The 21,628-nt window shown below is 36.9% G+C and overlaps 1 protein-coding gene across 4 annotated transcripts in view; it reads right to left on the minus strand.

Annotated features, from left to right (window-relative positions):
- MYO5A (myosin VA) overlaps positions 1-21,628 on the minus strand; it is a 183,303-nt gene that overhangs the window by 80,055 nt on the left and 81,620 nt on the right. For all 4 annotated transcript variants that reach the window (XM_057488808.1, XM_036917754.2, XM_036917753.2 and 1 more), the window contains exons 5-9: positions 15,427-15,583; positions 10,934-11,077; positions 6,502-6,583; positions 5,766-5,873; positions 3,889-3,995 (exon numbers count right to left, since the gene is read on the minus strand). In XM_057488808.1, coding sequence (XP_057344791.1) covers positions 3,889-3,995; positions 5,766-5,873; positions 6,502-6,583; positions 10,934-11,077; positions 15,427-15,583 — 598 coding nt within the window. The remainder of the gene's footprint in view (positions 1-3,888; positions 3,996-5,765; positions 5,874-6,501; positions 6,584-10,933; positions 11,078-15,426; positions 15,584-21,628) is intronic.

Genomic DNA, 21,628 nt, shown 5'->3' on the forward strand with positions numbered 1-21,628 from the left:
ACTGTTCTATTAGCTCAAAGTTGTTAATTGTTTTGTTCAAATTTTCTATAACTTTAACTGATTTTTAGACTTCTCCACCTATCAGTAATTGAGAGAAGTCAATAATCTCCCCCTATGATAAATTCATCTGTTTCTTCTTGTGGTTTCTGTTGATTTTTGCTTTATATATTTTGAGGCTACATCATTAAGTATATACAAGTTTAGGACTATTACATCTTCCTGGTGAATACATTACACAGTGACTCTATCTCTACTACTTCTTCTGGCCTCCAAGTCTATTTTGTCTGGCTGGCACCAGTGTAGCTCTGCCAGTTTTTTCCCAGCTGTTACAGTGTGTCTTTTCTAAACCTTCTACTGTCAAACTTTCTGTGCCTTTATGTTTTAGGAATGCTTGTTTCAAAAAGTATATACCTCAATTCTTAAAACAATCTGACAATCCATTCTAACTGAATCATTAGTCTATTTGTAATTATTTATTTCTATTTTACTTTGTGGCTTTATTTGTCCCACTTTTTCTAAAATGTTCTCTCCCTTTCTTGCTATTATATGCCTATTTTTTCAGTCCATTTTCCTCTCTACTTGTTTGAAAGGCTTACTTTCTGTTTCTATTTTTATAAGAGGAGCAATAATTGCATCAGTTATTGCAATTCAGTAACACTAATTTCAAACACCCCATCCCTATCTATGGCCTTTGTTATTCAGTACTATAGTTCTACCTTTTTGGGGGAAAGGAGAAGCTGATGATTCACTTATTTTTTTCAATTATTTATTTTGAAATAATTTTAGACTAACAGAAAAGGTACAACAATAATACAAAAAACTCCCTTCATCCAGATTATCTAAATATTAACATTTTAACATATTTGCTTTTATCATTCTCTCATTCTTTTACACATATTCATGTACTTAATTTTATCAGAACCTTTTGACAGTAGGTTGCAAACATGATGCCCTTTTAGTTCTAAATATTTCAGTGTGCACTTCCAAAAAACCAATGACACCATTTTACATAACTATGTTATAATGAAGAAAACCAGAAAATTTGCAATGACAAAACCCTATTATCAGACCTGCAATCTAACTCAGTTTCTGCTAATGTCCTCTGTGGGGGAAAAAAGACATTTCTATGGTCCAGGACCCAATCTAGGTTCATACATTGAATTTAGCTATCATGTTTTATTAGTCCCCTTTAATCTGAACAGTTCTTTACTCTTACTTTGTCTTTTTGTGACCTTAATATTTTTGATGAGTATGTCCCTCAATTTGAGTCTCCATGATGCTGCCTCTTGATTAGATTTGGGTCATGCCTTTTTGGCAGGAATGCCAGAGAAGTGATGTTGCACACTCCCCAGTGCACCATACCAGAAGTTAGGGGATGCTGACTGGTTCCCATTACTGATGAGGTCACTTGGTTAAGGGAATGCCTGCCAGGTTTCTCCACTGTAAAGATAACTCTCTTCCCTTAGCAACTACTAAGTATTTTGTAGAAAGTCCTATCTTTTCCAGCCCAGTACACTATTTGTTACTGTTATTGTTTTAATTAATCAAATTTTATCTATGTTTGTCTGTACTTTACTAGTTTATTGATTCATCATTTCTTCTCCCATTTTAGATCTTCTATCTGGGATTGCTTTCCTTCTGCCTAAACTATGTCCTTTCATATTTCCTTTAGTGAGACCTACTAGTGACAAATTCTCCCAAGTTTCTATTTGTCTGAAAACATTTCTATTTCCCCTCATTCTAGAAAGATATTTTTACTAGATACACAATTCTAAGTTAATAGTTATTTAGTAGTCCACCATTTTATGGCCCCTATTGCTGCAATTGGGAAGTGAGCTACTGGCTTATGCTATTTCTTCAAGAGGAATATATTTATCTCTCTGCCTGTTTTAAGATTTTTCTCTCTGTCTTTGGTTTTATTATGGTGTGTGTAAGGGTTTTCCTTTTATTTATTCTAATTAGGACTTTTGGACATTCCAAATGGTTTTGTTTCATTGTTATATGTTCAGAAATTTGTTACTCATTACCTCTTCAAACATTATGTCTTCCTCATTCATTTTTTTTCTCTCCTTTAGGAATTCTCAATAGATTACACTCAAATTTTATTACTCTGTCCTTCACCTCTCTTTACTATTGTTCTAAGTGCTCTTTCCCTGGGTCCCATCCTGCATTTGGGGTGATTTCTTTATATCTCTTCTAGTTCATTAGTTCTCTTCTCAGTTGTGTCAAATCTGTGTTAAATTCTTAGTAGGTTTGACACCTGCTGTTTGACTCTTTGTTTGACCCTTGTTTCACCTAGCCCCTTCTATTTTGTTTCATTGTGGGATTTGTGATATTTGACTATGAGCCAGTATTTCTTATGACTTTTTTCATGAGACTCTTCAAGGTCCGGGTTGAAGGTGGATCCTCCAAAGTAGATTTGCATTTGCTTCTGTCAAATACCTAGGACACTACTAATCCAGGGCCAATTTAAGCTAATTTTCTGTATGTAGCTTTCTGGGACCTCCTGGGAACTATGAAATAATCAAGCTGGGAGTATCTGTGAGGGTCAATTCATTATTATAAATTTCTGGAGAACTATTTATTTTTTCCTCCTCTACTTAACATCAAGGCTTGAGCTAGATTAACTTTTCTTTGTAGGCTTGGAATGGGTGGTGGGCAAGTTTATTACTAGTTCCTCATTTAGGGTGTCAGATTTAGGCAAGGATTCCTCTATTTGTTCCCCTGTTTATATGAGCCCAAGGCTTCTGCATCCATTTGGCTGTGAAAACCAAAGCTCACAGTCACTGGGTTCAGCAAATGCCCTCAAGTTAAGTCCCAGCTGTAGGGATCTGCTTCTTTCTTGGAGATCCTATTTTCATTTAGTTTTTGGCCTCTGAGTAGTGCTTATGTACTCATTGAAAATATTTTTAAGATACAATTTATCCAGCATGAAGGCCAATCAGAACACCTAGTTCAAAACTGCTGGAAAGAAAGTATCTTGTTCTACAATGAGGAAACTGAGGTTCAGAGAAGCTAAGCAACTCATGCAAAAACAGAGTGAGTAAATAGTAAAGTTGGGACTGAACCCAGGCAGAGACACTGAAATATATATTTCAAAACTAAAGTCTAATTTACCCAAATCTAGGTCACACATATTAATTACATGTAGATATACTAATATCAACTTAGGTGTCTGAAGAGTGAAAAATAAATCTCAATATTGTTTCCTATTACAATCCTTGAGGAAGTAAGATGGAAAAAGAATTAATTATATTAAACCTTCCTCCATTTTAATGAGTTAATAAATACCTAATAGATATATATGTATGTGTGTGTGTTATCTTTGATGGTGGTGATTAGCATATACTGCTAATCACAAATGCCCTATGAAGACAGTCAAGGACTGTCAAGTTTTATTACAGTTCAAACAAATGAGTCTACATATGGAATTGGGTTCTGATACTCAACATGCAGTTATCACTACGTATGGAAGAGCATGCAAATCTAGTGAAGACACCCCATCCTCCTTGCTATCTAGCCCTTCCCAGGAATAAACATTAGTTCCTTCAATGACTTTTAATCCATAATATATTTCCACGGCTGAAGACACAAATAAACGATCAATTCTTGATACTTGTACCATGGGAAAAATGAATGCTTCTCTCTAGACTTACCAATCCAACTTTCACATCTAATATTTCTCACCTCTATTTAGAAAGGTCAGACATATAGCCAAGTCTGTCCTTTATTTTTAGTTCAAAATTCTACTTAGGATAATGTATCACCCTAATAATTATTTATCTGGTAATGTTAATAGAGAGACTTCAAATATACTGTTTCCATAAAGAATCAGCAAAACTAAAATACAAATCAACTGCTACCACATTAACCTTGCTCTGAACTTACAGGTATCGTGCAGCTGTCTGAATCTCGAGATGTAAACCCAACATTGCCTAAGTGAAGAATGCCAGCAAGTATTCGGAAAATTCCCATTTGATAAGATTCACTGATCCCTGAAACAACAGAGTAAATGAACAAGTGATTAATTTCAGAACAGGAACCAAAACAATTATACAAATTTTAAGCCAGTTTTTAGCTTTTCAATATTGCCAGATGTTGTACACATTAGAGCCTGTCATAGTTAACAGCACTTTCATCTTTGTTGACATTAAGCATAATGTGGTTTAGCATCATGGGTGAGAGCTTGGGCTATGGTGTGAGCCAGACTTGGGCTTGAGGCCTGGCTCTGTTCCCAGCCTGCCATCTCACGTGGGCAGGGTACCTTCACCCTTCTGTGTTTCCATTTCCCCATTAGTGATATGGGAATAATAGCGACTATCTCAGAGGGTGTTTGTGAACATTAAATTAGAAAATGCACGTAGTACACTAAACACACTGTGCTTGGTTAAGTGCTATGGTTAAGTGCTACACAAACTCACTTGTAACACACTATGGTAAGCGCTAAAAAATTGTCATCATTGTCACAGACTGTATTTACGTTTTTTATTGACATTATAACATTTTCTATATATCTCTACTCCAGATGCAAGTTGCAGCTAAGTCAGATTATTTAATTACTTCTTCTAACTACAGATCAACTGTAAGTCAGAGACCCCAAGATTGGAATTTTTCCGGCTGGTGTACTATAGCCTGATGAGTGTCCAACTGTAGAATTAACATAGGATGCAAGGATAAGACAGGATGAGAAAGCTAGATTATTCTTAGCTTTTTATCAGATCTGGCTTCATGTTTCAATAGGGTAAAAATTTCCAAACTATTAGATATAATTATATGCAAGTAAAAATAGTAAAATTACTTCCAAATAGGGAATTGAAAGTTGACCTCATAATGAATGTTTCTGCCCTCTCCTGAATTGTGGCTTTTATAATTTTGCAATTTTCTATTTACAGAGTTAGTTCTAGAAGTAAAGTAGTATTTTTCAAACTTTAATATGCATATGAATTACCAACAGATCCTGTTAAAATGCAAATTGTTTCAGTTGGTCTGAGATGGGGTCTAAAGTTTTCAAGTTTCACAGTAGTCCTGAACCATTTCTAATTAGCAATGCTTTTAATTATAAATTACTCATTTTGTGATACTCCTCAAAATACCAATATATGATTTTAGAGTTATTAATATTCTGAGACTTTTAAATGAATAATTCACCTCTAAAAGTTGTACACTACAGTTCTAAGGATTAATTTATTTACATTTAGACTGGTATCTTTTAAATCCCAGAAATAAGATGGTGACATCCCGAGTCACTTCAAAAACATTGGAATTAATTACAGGTAACATGATGTTTGTCACTAAGCCAGCTCAGCCACATTCCCCACACAACAAAAGACCCCGAAAATAAAAAACAAAAGCAAAAAATCCCATAGGTTGTGAAATTATATAGGAAACCATTTTATTCAGCTCTAGGTTTCTGAGTTTGTAAAAATTTAAGCAAGGAATTAGTGCCACCGCCCCTGAGGCCCCAAATTTGTTCTTTATTGAGGATAATTTGTTGCCATAAAATTTACCTGTTTTAAATATGCAATTCAGTGATTTTTAGTAAATTAACAAAGTTGTGCAACCATTACCACAATCTAATTTTAAAACAGTTTGCATCACCCCAAAAAGAAACCTCATGCCCATTTGTTGTCCAAAGGTATTTTTATGAGGCATGTTCTCTCAACAACACTCACCACTTAATACAAAGCTACACCAATATTCCAAACAAAGGTTGCTCGAGTCAAAAAGCTATTGCTCATAAGAATTCAAAAATAAAATAACATTACCTAGCAAAGTGCAGGCCTGCCTGGTATGCGCCATCTCCTTGGCATCATCGACTCCTTCGATCATAGGACTGCCACCTTGCTTTGTGTAATGGAAGTTATTTGCATTTCCTGCAATTAAGGAAAATAAAAGATTTGCAGTCTATGAAAAAACCTTGATTTCTACCCATATGTCAACTCTGAACTACAGGCAGTGATAGCACAGCTAAGTGTATAGAGTCTGGAGTTCAACTGCCTGTGTTTTCAATTATGTTTTAAAACGAAGATCAAAATTAAATAGTGGAGTGAAATGCTTGTAGTTAATTTATCTTGACTGGTTAAATGAACAGATCTTTCTTAAAGGTTTTATTCCAATACACATCCTAGGATAATTTCTTCAAATACTTTACTTTGCTTGTCAGAAACCTCATAGGCTCCATCACATAAACTCCTTTAAATTTTCTTTCTTTTCATCAAGACAAATTTCATATACAAAAGTAAAGAAGCTAGTATAACAAGCTCCTGTATTCTCACTGCTCAGCTAAAACAAGTTATCAACTCAAGGCCAGTCTCTTTCCATACAACTGCTCACTCTTTCCCTATCCATGGTTTATCTTGGATAAACCAGTTGCAGACCTCTTATCATGTCACCCATAAATATTTCAGCATGAGATAATCTCCTTTATAACAAGTAAGTTTATGAACTTAGAAATTAACCAAAAAAAATACCAGCATAATAAACTTAATGACATATTCATACCTAATCGCAGCATTTTAAATTCAGGTAACTTGGCTGAGGCACAAAGCTGATAGAAGATATGATAGTTTCTCTCCTCTTCTGCCTTTGGAATAAGAAGAGTTTTCAATTACAGCATTTTAATCGAAAACTCAGGAAATTCAATCATAAAATAAAATATTAATATTTAATAATCTCAGTAAAATAATTGTCCTTTCCCAAATATCCTAATACATATATATTTTTTAAGATTTCAGTCTTTGTACATGACTTTAATTAAAAACATAGTGTTGTGTACAAATATACAAATCTCAAATTATAACATTAAAATACAGAAAGCACTAAAGTGGCTTTGCAAGTTTTCTTCACTGAGACTTTCTGCCACATTTAAACATTTTTAATTATTAAGACATAATGAGCAAGTAAAGATTATCTAACCTTATGATTAGTAAATTCCTCTGCAAATGAATGAAGGTATACATATGGTCATCAAAAGGAGAGACAGTTGCCGCTGCCTACACTGTATTAGCGTGAGTAAGGGACACAATAAGAGCTATAAGAAACTGTAGTTAAATGTTATAAGTACAAGCAATGTAACTTCCTCAGACTTCCACCAATGATTGTTATATCCTTCATATGTAAACATCCTTAAATGTAAAACAGTTCACTATGATCACATCTATCTTTGTTCCACAATGACAATTTGTTAATGTGTTAACCTAATGTGTAGTTGTGAACTGGAATCATCCACAAAGAAATAATAAGAAATCCTGAAAACAGACTATCAAATTTTGTTTAAAAGTTAAAAGGTCTATCGAAAACCAAAATGTGAGCAAGAACCATTAGCTTCATGCCAATTTTTATTTCTCAGATAAAGTCTCTCACAAATAATAGTCTTGTCTTACAAAGCAAAACAAAAACAAAAAATTCCTAAAATTAATCCCTCAAATCCGTATTAGCTGAACTTGGAGTAACAAAGCTGAAGCCAGTCTTGTCATCTGCACATTAATCTGATAAGTCAAACTGCAATGAAAAAAAAAACAAAAGACAACTGCATCTGCTCCTGGGCAGAATGGACAGCTACTTTCAGCACTTAAATAAAGACAACTGTTACACAGTCTTTTTTCTAAGAAAGACATATATCCCAAAAACCCAACAGAATATGTGACTCGTGAAATTCTATAAAAGCTAGATGGCAGCCAAGAGGTGATGGCATTTAAGGATAGTAAAAGTCTGCAGTCTCAATGTGCATTGATGGGCTTTGTCCAATGTTTTTAAAATATGCTTTTCATCACCAATAGATGAAAGAAATACAAGAATATTACATCATATCCCAGTATAGAGCTACTCATATTTGTATAAAGGAATCACTAAAGAGTTACTTATTGTTTTAAATGAAGTCCTGCCTAGGCACTGAGATGTAATTTCAATGTTGATAGTGCCTAATTGCAATTTCCAAGATAAACAAAAAAAGCTTATGTATCAAGATTAATTCTCTTTGGCCGCAATGGATACCATTTTCTCTGGGGACAGTCCTTGGCTTGCTTTCTTTTCAGTACCAGGTCAGCAGTGTTCCTGGTGGAAGTCTCTGTTGGTGTAGTTTCTCTTTGTGTTACAAAGCTTGCCAGTTTGACATCTGGTTTCCTTGAGTACTTGGTCTGGCTTCCCGAAGATGATGATGAAGAAGAGAACACACAGTTGTCTGAGGAATAAGATGATCATCTCTGTCGGGATTGGGGGTGTTTTCTATTTTGCTTTTCTTTTTTTTTTTTTTTTTTTGTTTGTGTTTTCCTCCATTTCTGCCAGTCCCAGCATCTTCAGGACTTCTGTGTGGATTTCTTACCCATGTCTATAAAACCTCCTTGCCAGAAACTGCAGGGGAAACTACCCTTTGGGAGCGGCCTTGGCAGCCCCGGCTGGAGGGTGCTGGAGAACCAGGGTGGCTCCTAATACATATTTATGACTGTTAAATTTTATGGTTTATTAGCTATGTGCATATTGTGAGTGTGTACCTGTTGGCCACATTTGACATAACATATCTAATAAAATGCCCTCTGACCTAGTGAACAGCTTGCTATATGCCACTGTCATAAGACAGCACTGCCTTTGGAGGAAGCTAAAAACATGTTTTTAGAATTCAGTTATCTCTGGTTTTTCAAAAGCTCTGGTCACACTACTGAACTTTTACAAAAGACCTACATTAGTACCTGCTTTTGCTAACTGAAAGAAATCCAAAGAGGATTTTTACTTTTACAAAAAAAGGCAAAAAGCAAAAACAGCATTAAGCATTTTTTGCAGCAGGCTGTTACAGAGTCAGTGGGCACCCTGAGCAGTAACAGTGGCCCTGTCAAGCTCTTTCCCCAAGAACTACACTCAGCATCTCAGAATCAAGCTGCCATAGCTTTGAACTGTGTCTATGAGCATATGTGCTTTATCTTGATTTATTTTGTGCATCTGTTAGAAAGATGTGTCTTAAGGTATCAGAAAAACCTAACAGAGGTTTTTTGGGTCTGGGAATGCCAAAAAAATTTCCCATATAAATTAATGGTAATAGTTTCTCCACTTTACGCCATTTCAGTTTATGAAGGATTTCATAGGAGCATTCTACTTTCGGGTAGTGAGAGAAACCTGTACTCAATATTTCCTCATAGTACCTCTTAGACTCATGTCTTCCTAATACTTTGAATGAAAAAGAATATTGCATCTTTGCCGTATTTTAGACCGGACCATCTACTGTGATTATTTGTAAGAAATCTACAAATGCACTACATTGTCTATATCATTTTAGTTTACATATGTATATTAATATCAACAAAGTGTTTTATAGAATAGAAAATAATGTACAATTCTAAAATCATTTCTTAGTATTTCCTGACAGCCTTTTCCACATATATATTTTAAAAATAAAGATATAATAATACTGTTCATACAAAACTGAATCCTTATGCACTATCATCATATCCTTGAATTCTGCAGCACATTCAGTTGACTTAAGAATAGTACAAGTAAGGTTTGATGCCCAAAAGGGGTTGATGTCTGATAAAGAAAATCTATTACAGGGACAGAAGACATTGATCACAATAACAATGTACCAGTGATCACAGCATGATTAGGCCAGAGATCAGGTGGCTCAGCACACAGACCACTAGAAAAGCAGGTGGGTATGCAGAAACACATTGGTCATCTTTGGTCATAAAGGACAATATCAAGAATACTGAGATTGACTCATTTTGACATCCTCCGAACTATATAGCCCTGGGGATTGGTAACAGATAGAATTGCTTCAAAGTCTCTGGACAAGACAATAAGGATTAGGCCTTAACATTTTGTCTAAACATTACTAGCCTCTGGTCACCATACTCCTTTACCTTTAATTATTTCTCTATCAATCAAATTTGTACTATTTTGACTCAGTCTTCTCAGATCCACATATATTTCCCCCATTCATTCTTCTGGCTACTAAACATTTTTTTAAAAACCTATACAAGTACACATGTGTGGGTAGTAACATTGCTCTGTGTGTGCCTAAATATTAGAACAATGGAGGTGAGTGACAACTGCTTTACTATACAAGTCACTTATTGCACCTTAGGTAGCATCAGACAAAGACTTCCAAAAGTCAAAGCCAGGATAGCTGCAAGCTGCCCAAACTCATGACTCTCAGTATGTCCCAGACACTTGGAAAGCCACAACAAACTTGTGCAGTAGAAACCACAGATGCTGCTACATGGCAGTGCCTGGGGTATTTAAACATCAGGGTAGTGGGCATCCAGTTAAGGGGTTACTGAAACCCCAATCTCACAGCATGCAGTGGGTCACCAGGGGCCCTATACTGGGAGTTGTCCAATGTCAAGTCCACAGTCCCTTAGTATACCTGTAAATATATACATGACTGCCTGCCAGGGCTGTAAATGTATAGTATTTCCCACTTACAGATAAAAAAGGACCAAGAGTGCATATGTGAATGCAAATCCTGCATAGATGCACAGACTTGAGTGTGTTCCTGATGACAATTCACAACTGGATTGAGAAGATTTTTTAACCTTCATTATTCTATCTAAACAATATCATGTTCTAAGAGAGAAGAAAGGAAAAAGGAAAAGGCTGATATCCTTTTTTTGAACTGAGTCCAAACTGTAACTCATTGAAGACATAAACCTTATGTCTTCCCTATCAACTGGGAAATAGGAGACAAGACTGAAGTAATAGCACCTCTTCTTTAGTAACTAAGTATTTCCTACAAGCATCTGTAGGAAAAGTCAAAACCATTAAACTTAAGCCAATGCCCAGTCCCAAAGACTATTAGTCTAATGGGTATTCCCCTGCCTCTGACAGACACCATTTTACATGTTTCAGTCCAAGTGTGATTTGTAGTAATATTGTCATAATAAGCTTAAGAGTTCTGGAATTAAATGGCAATCTAACACATGTATGTATGCGTACATGCCCAGCTTACCTGGAACATCACTCTGGATTTCTCTAAAAGGTAAGTTCTCATATTGGCACCAATGATTCGGTATCTCTTATCAAAACCAATCTCTATATACTTCCCAAAACGGCTGCTATTATCATTCCTGGTAGTCTTAGCATTTCCAATTGACTAAGAGGCAAGGGGGGAAAAAAATTTTTAGAGGTGCAATTCATGACATGTCATTTACAGAGTCTGTTCAGGGAGAGAAAGGACAAAGGAGAATACAGCCCTTTAAAACTGATTCTTTTAAGAACAGAACCAATTTTGCTCCTGTAGGCACAAGTGTATGCTTTGTCCACTGTACAGCCACACAGACAGATACTAATAGTTCATATCTGCCTTGTTATTCTCACACAAATTATTTTCAGAAACAACCAACCTGAGCCCAGTGGCCGGGAGGTGTTCACACACCATTTGTGATATTGGATCACACTCTTCCATGTCAGCAAAGAAAAAATAGATGAGACTGGGAGCTGCCAGGGCACAGCCCTCTTAGTTAAATACCAGGGTTTTGATTTCTTGAAATAAGCTGGTTAAGACAAATTAATATTTTCATGGGAATGTTGCTCTGATGTTCAGGGTCTCTTCAGGCATAAGTTTCTGACATCTTATCCTGTAAAGGCTCCCTTGAGCTGCTTATTAGTAGTGTTAGCAATTACCCACTCAGTTCAAAACCATTTTCAGAAACCAGGGACAGCAAAATTTGGCTTTATATTTTGATAGTTGTATTTAACTTGCAAAAACATCTGCTATAGAATGCAGAGAATAAGACTTTCTCCTAAATTTTTAATATAATCTTGAAAATTAAAATGGCATATACACTGCTTTCTTATTTAGGTAACATCTTTCCATAAGTTTTTCTTTCAAGACAAAGCAAAAAACATGGTGTAGTTAGAAAAGCAAGTGTTTACATCATGCATATATTAAATGTTTAATAAGATAATTTCATATAAGATTAATATATTTCACTTGTGCAAAGCCTGTCATTATTAGAATTAGTATATTGAAAACACAGCAGAGGGAAAGATATGAAAGTGCTCTGTAATATTAAAAGGGCAATAAAAATATTAGTGATGAGAACAGTAGTAGCATAGCCACAAAAGTCAATACATTAGATTTTCTGATCGATCCAAGAAAATGTATTTTCACTCTCTGAAATACAGGGCATGTATTGTCCTATTTTGTCAATGAGAACTCTGGTGTATTTCAGCAAAAAGCCAACAAAAAGTCACCATATATTCACATTATTTTCATTTTGTTTAGAAACATAGCAATAATAAATGCAGAATTTTCTTTCAATACAATATATACCCTGTCACATAGCAGCTGATGAGTTCCACATGGTGGATGAGTCACAGCAGGGATAGTTACTGAGTGCTCACCAGGCACCGTCCTGAGCACGTTCCTGCCAGCAACTAAACAACACGGGGAAAGGCTGGCCGCAGCTTCTCTTCCCTCCCTCTTATCCCACCTTTCAAGTATTACCTCTCCCCCATCTACTCAGAGTGGGAGTCAGAGTAGCCAACCTGCCAAACAGTACTATACTGTGAAGGAAGAAGTACCAGCGTTGAAATAGCTGCCTTTGTTTTTGAGCAAGAGGTATTTAAACATAGAGCAAAGAACGGCAGCAGGAGCAAATGAAACAGAAGTCTGATCTGGGCATGAGATCAGGTCCTACTACCAACTTGCCATCATTTAATCCTCTGAGGAGCATTAGTGTCCCCAAGTGTAAAATCACTAGGATAGATGAGCCCCAGGGTCGTTCTCAAGTATGATTCTAATCTTTGCATCTGATAAGGAAAGACAGTTCTATAAACAGTACTTTTGTCCATTCTCCCAACTGCTCCCTCTGCCTTTTAAGCACTGTAATTACAACAACTTTCCTTAATGCGATTTTCGTTTGAAATGGTAAAAAACTGCTAAAGGAAAGGAGTTTTGTGGTCTTGATTTTACTATTAACTTTAACGAAATGCCAAGTTGATTACTCTTCTTTACTAACTGAAAACAAAAATCTTCAACTACAGCTATTGAAGATGAAAAAGAACAATTAAGACCCAGTGTGCCCCAGCGTTCTTCCCTGTCCCCATCTTAGGATGAAAACTTCCAGGAGAAATAAGAGAAAAAGAAAACGTGATAAAATAGAGTAAAAAAGAATCATTTCTCTGTACACTTGTATTTTGAAAAAGGAGCCTATACTGAGGATGAGGAACTCATTTCTAAAGGATGAGTAGAAATCTCCTTAGCCACTGGCCTGTGATGTTAACCATGTAGGATGTTTGTTACCCCATGAGAAGTTTTAGCAGATCACTGGAGACCCAGACATGCCTTTCTTGACATCACATTAAGGGCCCTGATATAAAGACATAGTCTTGAGGCAGGTTTAAATTGTCTAGGCCACATAGTCAATATTTTACCTATGTTTTCTCCCTGTAACTGTAAACTCTGTTACTATTCTTCAGCCCCATATTCCATTTTAATCATTTAAATTGGGATGCCTTCATTTGTAGTTGCTGAAAATTAATTCTCTCTTTACGAAAGTGTCTTAATCCAAATTCCTTAGAGAAACTAAACAGTAACATAGAAGGAAGTAACTATGTGTAACTGATGTCTTCTTTTCATTCATCTAGCAAACAGGGTAAATTCCTTATAAATGCATACTAAAAATCATCTGTGGCCATTCCAAATTTTTAAGAAGACTACTGCTAACACAATTGAAATCTGTATTGTAGAAAAACCATTGTAGCTATTTTTTGAAAGAGAATATAAAAAGGTTATAAAATATTTCATTCCACTTCACATGTTCTAGAAGGTTCATTCCAGACTTACATTATTATATGGTGCAGGCCCAGAAGAGATGGGATTCCCTGATATCATCACAATCAAGAGATTGGGATATTCTATTTCAGGGCCTAAGAATGACTTAGACTATTGCCAAATAATCAAGAATTCATTGTCATGAGCAAAAACAGCCAATGTAAAGGTAGGAAGCAAAGCCCAGTTTTCTGACCCAAAACCAAAAACTGGCTCTACAGATTGTACTCCCCCAGTGTTAATGCCACTGGCATCCACCACTCTATCTGTAGCTTAAATTCTTTCAAAATCTTCATATTTGCTTAAAAACTTTGCTACTCACTTTGGGCACAAACACCTGTTTCCTCCTCTCAGAAAACCTCCCCAGTTCTCTCTCTATAGTGCACCCAGCCCAGGAGGCCCCTTAACGTCCCCAGCACATCTTGCCCTTTTGGAGCCCAAGAAGAGAAGTCCCGCTGCTCTAGGCGCCACAGCATACTGTCCTTAAGCATCACACACAGCACTGCAAACCAGACACAATTACCTCTGGATTGTTAATTGCAAAAGCCACTTGTACCACAGGTGCACCAGGCCACTTTTAAACTCCATCTGTGTCAAATAAGGCTTGACAAAGGGAAAAAAACGGGAATAAAAAATGCTGATTTGAATTTTTAATAAGAAGGTTTGTTTCTGTATGTCCAAACTAATTTCTTTCCATTTAATGAGACCTATTTTTCTCCATTTAATAGAATTGCTTACAAGAATGTAACTTTCCTAAGATCATATTAATAGACAAATAATTCTCTAGTTACAGATCCTAAAATACTCAAATTCTCACACAAATAGGTCCATTTACTTTGGCATTAGCATTTCTACTTAGTATGCATATTCCACTTTTGAAAGGCTATCTTTTCACAGTTCTTCCTTTCTCAAGAACTAACGGCTATTGAATTTCTTTTTCTAACCTAAATCTGTGTGATGTGCTTGATAGAAACAAGAAGGAAAATGTTTACAAGATCATGATTTAAGTTTATAGTGCAAATCTGGAAAAAAATTAAAAACTTATAGCTAAACAGGCTGGATTAAGTACAGGAAAAGTAATGTGGGCAAAGGAACAATGAAACTCATTCATGCTGGAGCATAGTGAGTCCTATGTTTTGGAAACAGCTTAAATAAGAACTCAGGATTGGCGGGAAATGAGTTACTTCTAGTACAAGGAGCAATAGATAGGAGTCAATTAACTAAGAAAAGAGAAAGTTTAGAAAACAATTTAGAGGCAACAATTCAATGGAAGGTTAAAAATGCAGGATTATGGAATAAAACAGATTCCTCCATAGCTGGGCTTTACTCAAAATGTCTACCCTACTGAATTTTTATTTTTCCTAGATCTCTTATTAACATATGGAAAGTATTTTTTTACTTTTAGAGGCTGGAAGATCCCAGACTTTCTGACCTGTGCTGTATCAATTAATTTTTTTTCTCCTTTTTTTAAAGTATCGATACACAATCTTATGTTGGTTTCAAATATATAGCACAGTGGTTCAACAGTTACTCATATTATTAAATCCTTACCCCCTCTAGTGTGGTTACTATCTGTAAAAGTGGTAAGATGTTAACAGCATCAATCAATTTTTTGAGCACATTTCTTAACATAGAATATAACGAGGCAAAGCCTGCTGCTGTCTTACCTCCATGATGGGGTTGGAGGCCAAGACTTTCTCCTCGACATTGGCTTCACTGGCAGAACCACTTACAGTTGCAAAGTAGCGCATGGCATACTTGGCTGAGACGGTTTTTCCTGCCCCAGACTCTCCACTTACAATGATGGACTGATTTCGTTCATCTCTATAACACAAAGAAGAAGAATAAGCAGCACTGCTGCCCACTGCTGAGCATCGCTGACATTATTTCCGCTGTGTATTCATCAGTGAGTTTCTGCTGGTTTGTATACACAACAATGTGGGAAGGAATGTAAGAATGATATTTCCTTGGAAAAAAAAAACTACTTATAAATTAATAATGAACAGAGAGGAAGAAGATACTAAGCATTAAATTAGCCTTACATCTAAGGATGAATCTGTAATAGAAGGCCTCTGATTTTTGTGTATGTGTATATTTCAAACATTTAATCCCTAGAGAATTATTTTGGTGTACTACAGTATTGTTATCAGCCACAGAAGAGAAAGGAGCCCAGCAAAGGAATTTGAAGGAAAATCCTATGTAATTAAAATTACAAATTGTCTATTAGCTAACAATCCATAAAGTAGCATCTCTCACAAACTCCAGCTCTTACTAAAATATCTTCATTACAAGAGAAGAAATGGTTCACTTGCTGGCTGATTTGTTCAAATATGTCAAAACTCAAAGGCTATCTACTATCACATCTTAAACTCATTCACCCAATGACTCAAACACTCTAAGTGATGAATTTGCTCACAAGACTATCATTTCTTTGAGGATAAGGACTTAAGTCATCTTTAATTAATATCCAGCACTTAGTTCAGAGCCTGACACAGCACAAATGCTCAATAAATGTGTATCAATTACAAGTAAACACAACTTTGGTAAGCAACGTAGACCAGGAATAAATTTCTCTGCTTTGGCTATGATTTCCACTAGGACAGAAGCAGGAAAACGTCTACTTCCTGAGATGAAACCAGCAGTCAGCTTTAGTTCATAAAAATACCTGAACAAGCACATAAAAGTTGTATCATTTGTCCGCTTAGTTTACAAAGAGACAAGATGGCTTCAAAGGGTTTTAGCGGAACTACCCTACAAGGCCACAAGGAGAGGTTAGTCCACTGCCTTATTTCACAGACCTTGAAAACACAGCAGCAGTACCCAGTTCAGCCTGAGAAGGTACGTTCACATCACACTACCAGGGCCGTGTAGTTGCATATTCCTGGCATTCTGACTCCCTTACGTTGTGGGGAAGACCAGGAGGACCTGGGTGTCACAGCAAGGAATGCTTAATTCTTACAGTACAAGCTTGCACATAATCCTCATTTTTATGAAACATCCTTGAACCACATACTCACCATCTCATTTCCTTTTTATGTGAATTTTAGACCTAACTGGATACACCCATTACCTCTGTTCATTCATGGATGATTTCAAGATAAATCACAAAACAGTTCCTCTTGTGATGCCAATGTCCTTTCTCACAGTCATTTAAAATGTCCTCAGAATTTATCTTTTTTGATACATTAAGCAAGAGGCAGTATCACCAGTCTTCAGACTCTCTTCTACAATATGATCAGAAAAATGACCTCTTCCTCATTCCTGCAGGATCAGTTCTGTCACTCCACCATATGATAGCTACCTTGACAAAATTTCCTGGCACTCCTTCCAATAGCAAACAAGGTGGAGAGGCTTCCACTAGCTGATGAAAAGAAAATATTACTGGGAACTGCTATACCAGACTGTACTGCCTTTGAAAGACTGTTTCAAGTCTTAATTACAAAATGTACCAAAAAGTCTAAAAATTCATATGTAATCACCCCTACCTATAATAAGGGTAAGAAGAAAAATATTAAAGGCAACAAGGTCAAGGATCATTCAAACAAATCACAGAAATTTCTACGAATACATGCATATACACACTGATGTCAATTACACAACAGATACGTTTTCTTTTACAGCATGTAGGATCCTGGATCCTTATGACCAACAGTTTTCAATTTTTTTAAGGGACTTCATTATTTCTTCTATTCCCCTTTTTGGCAGAGAGGCTTTCCTTTTATTCCAAGCCTAGTAGAGCATCCTAATATATAATTAAGTATACTTTTCCATCATATAAACTTCTCTGTGTCCAGTTCTAGCCCTACATCTGTCATTTATCAGCCTCATAGCTTTGAGCAATTACATGACCTCTCTGGGTCACAGTTTCCTCATCTTTTAAGATTAAGTAGTATCTAAAGTCCTGCTCAAATTATAATGTACTATAATCTAAAAGTCTAGCTCTGGACTTGATTTTTCAGATGTTGGACTGGCCATGGCCTGTGTACTAAGCTGGGGTAAATTCTTGGGACAAAGGACAATTGGAACAGGACAGGCCTATGGATACATGGATGGTCTTGAATGGTAATATCTGAAGTGGGCAACATTTCTTCTCTGGAGGACCCTGAATCTGAGATGGCCAAAACCCATAAAAGGCTATAAAGCAAAAAGTGTAAAATAATCTATGCACCTAACTTTTAAAACAGGGAAAAAAATAGAAATCTTCATAAAATAAGTACAATAAAGTCTTTACAATGTTTTTCAGCTCTATGTGGCCATAGGAAGAAATGTCAAAAGGACAGGACAAGAGCAGAGACAGGTAAAAGTGAGGAGCCGAGCAGACACAGAGGGAGAAGGGTGGTACCTAAGGGTGACCCACAGTAAAGACATGCAAAGGGGAAAACAAGAAGAAGTGGAAAGAGAACAGACAAAAACATCAGGGGAAAAAATTTAAAGGTTTCAGGGTGAATATCAGAATACCTTCTTCTTTTCATTTGAGCTGCAGGCTTTAGATTGTTACATATAAGTAAATAATAATTTACTGTTCTTTAAATTTTTGACTTGCTGATCAGCCACTACTCATAATACTTCAGGTATTCTTGTCTTTATTTTACAAGAACCTTTTTCCTATTTTTGGGGTGTAAATATCACTTCAAGGGCCTGACAAAACCAAGCTAAGGAAAAAAAGACTCTCTACTCTTCATCAAGGACAGATCAACCTGAAGAATCCTAAGGACACATGAACCAAAGATTTATGATTTCTTGCTCTGCCATTACTCTCAAGGGCTTCTACAATTATCCTAAATAGCCTGGGTAATGGGTGTCTTGGAGTAGAGGTGAGCTCTTCTAACCTGTTTCAGTCAATGATGGTTCCATGTAAACTAAAAGCCCCCACCTAAAATTACTGCTTTGTTCATTCATTCAAAAAATATGTAATGAACAGCCACTAGGGGCCAGGTACTTTATGAAGATAAAAGACTCTAAGGTTATAGACTATTAAGAGAGACTGAGGAGTACACAGTTAAAAAAACAGTGGAGCAATTGTTAGAAAAGAGATCTATCGACGATACTTTGAAAACATGGAGGAAGGGTATGGAATTTGTGGGAGATGTGAGGGGAAGTCAGGAAATCCTTTCTAAAAGTGATGCCTTAATTGACTCCTATATAGTAATTAGGAGAAAACTAGGTTGTAAGGCACGAAGGCAATGGGAATTAAATTATATAGAGGCACCTGAAGCTCCAGGAAAAAATGTTCAAGGATAGAATGAGAGGAGTTACACTTTGGTCCATTTTCCTTGTTCGGCCCTCAGTATCTATAGCTATTTGGTCTGCCCAGCTTTTCCTTATATTATATCTACTAAGTTTTCATTTTGTATCAGGTTTTTAAAGATTTTCCTTTGAACTTGACCCTTAAAAAATATAATTCCTCTAGTTTATCATATTGAATAATGAATGAATAGTTATTCATATCTTCCAAGACCATCAACTTGTCCTCTGCAAACTTAATGAGCAGGCCTTCCATTCACATCCAGGTCTTTAATGAGGAAACTAATACCAGCCACAAACCTGACTCATATGGAACATAATTTAATATCCACCCATGTTATCACCTCTGATAACCCACTATATGTTGCCTTGGTTAGGTGAATGAACACCTAAGTCTAATTTTTAGCTTAAAAATGAACATGTTTGTATAGAACAAAATCTAGAGTTTTACTTTTTCATAGTTAATTGTTTCTTCCTTTTTTGATTCTTTGTTAAAAAGACAGAATATTATATTAGTGTAATATAATGGTTTCTCCTAAAGCTGTTTTTACAGTGGTGACTTAAAGATGTGGCTTCACTTGAAATTCTAATCCCTATCTGTCTGTTAGAGACGTGCTAGGTTTTTCTATATTATTATCACTCATCAAAATGAAGCTGCTCTGCTCTGTCTCTGTATGAGTTTTACTTTTTATCAATCCCAAAAAGAAAAGATTTAAGCTCTAAAGTTGATACTAGACAATGAATTCACAATAGCAATATTTAGTGTTATTTTTGAAGTGTAAATATTTCTGATAAAAGAACGTTCTGGCACACTGGTGAAAACTGTGTTTTAGAGAGGCAGATAGACTACTCAGGAAATGAAAGTAAACATCCCTAGAGGTACTGCTGAGGTCATTCCATTTGTGCTGAGAAGCCTGTCACTTGTTTGTCAAATCCTCCCACATCAATCTTACTTCTTTTCCTTCAGTTCAGAGCCTGTGAGACTAATATAAAGATGTCATTACAGAAACAGCCAATTATATTTGTTTATAACTTAGAGATTCTTACACTTACTGTAATTTATTCATATTACTCATTAAGTAGATAGTACTCATTAAGTCCTAAATTTATGTAATAAAGAATTCTGAAGAAGAATTATTTACCAGATGCTGAAGAGATCTCCAAGTAAAACTTGAGTGGGAACATGAATAATAAATAGAATTTAGGCAGATAATGCAGCAGGGAGAAAGATATTCTAGGCTGAATACATGGTGCAGAAATAGAAGTATGCAATGTTAATTCAAGGGACTAGATGTGTTACAATAGAGCCTTGCTGTTGAAAGTAAGAAAATTAAATAAGAAAAATGAAGTCTCAGAGCTGGATTTAAAGCTCAGCTCCCAGCTACTGGCTATTAGCATGATAGCCCAAACAAGTCACTTTCCTTGGTTTCCTCTCCTGTAAAGCAAGGGTGATGATGTCTGCTCTCAGGGATGTAATGAAGCTTAGAGAGGTAACATGACTGACACCATGCTTGGTATACAGCAGACATCTAAACATGGTAGATATAACTAACATAAGTTAATTCACCTTTGTATATCATACATAATATTTCTTATCAGAAAGCATGTATGGAGACGGGGCGGAAGATGGCGGCGTGAGTAGAGCAGCGGATATCTCCTCCCAAAACAACATATATCTATGAAAATATAACAAAGACAACCCTTCCTAGAATAAAGACCAGAGGACACAGGACAATATCCAGACCACATCCGCACCTGAGAGAACCCAAAGCCTCGCAAAGGGGGTAAGATACAAGCCCCGGCCCCGCGGGAGCCGAGTGCCCATCCCCCCAGCACCCAGCGGGAGAAGAATAGGCAGAGCAGGAGGGAGACGGAGCCCAGGACTGCCGAGCACCCAGCCCCAGCCATCCGGGCCAGAGTGCAGACACAGTACGTGCCCAGGGGGCCCTGGATGCTAGGCAAACAGGGCAGCAAGAACAGTGAGCAGGCACTGGAGGCCTGGCGCCAGAGGACACGAGAAAAGCGAGTGACCATTTTTTTTTTTTTTTTTTTGCTGTTTTGTTTTGGCGAGCGCTTTTGAAAGTCTAAAGGGATAGGGCCCCCAATAGTAGGGAAACAGGGCAGCAAGACCGGTGAGCAGATGCCTGAGGCTGGCACCAGAGAATAAAGACAAACGAGCGGCCACGTTTTTTTTTTTTTTTTTTTTTTTTTTTGGTGGTCGTTTTGTTTTGGCGGGTGCTTTTTGGAAGTCTTAAAGGGGCAGGGCGGGACACTTATTCCAGAGGTAGGGAATCCGGGGATCTCTGGGCACCCTAACCCCTGGGCTGCAGGGAGCAGGGAGGCCCCTTATGGAGATAAATAGCCTCCAGGCCGATCCCCCTCCAACGCGACTCCACCACTTTGGAGCAGAGGCCCGAACCAGGCCACGCCCACAGCAACAGTGGAGATAAACTCCATAGCAGCCGGGCAGGAAGCAGAAACCCTGTCTGCGTGCAGCTACCCAGCACAAGCCACTAGATGTCGCTGTTCTCCCAGGAGAGGAGGGCCAAAAACCAACAAGAAGGGAAGTTCTTCCAGCTGTCACTCGTCCCAGCTCTGCAGACTATTCCTATCACCATGAAAAGG

The sequence above is a fragment of the Manis pentadactyla genome, chromosome 11, assembly GCF_030020395.1.
Source record: "Manis pentadactyla isolate mManPen7 chromosome 11, mManPen7.hap1, whole genome shotgun sequence".
NCBI lineage: Eukaryota > Metazoa > Chordata > Mammalia > Pholidota > Manidae > Manis > Manis pentadactyla.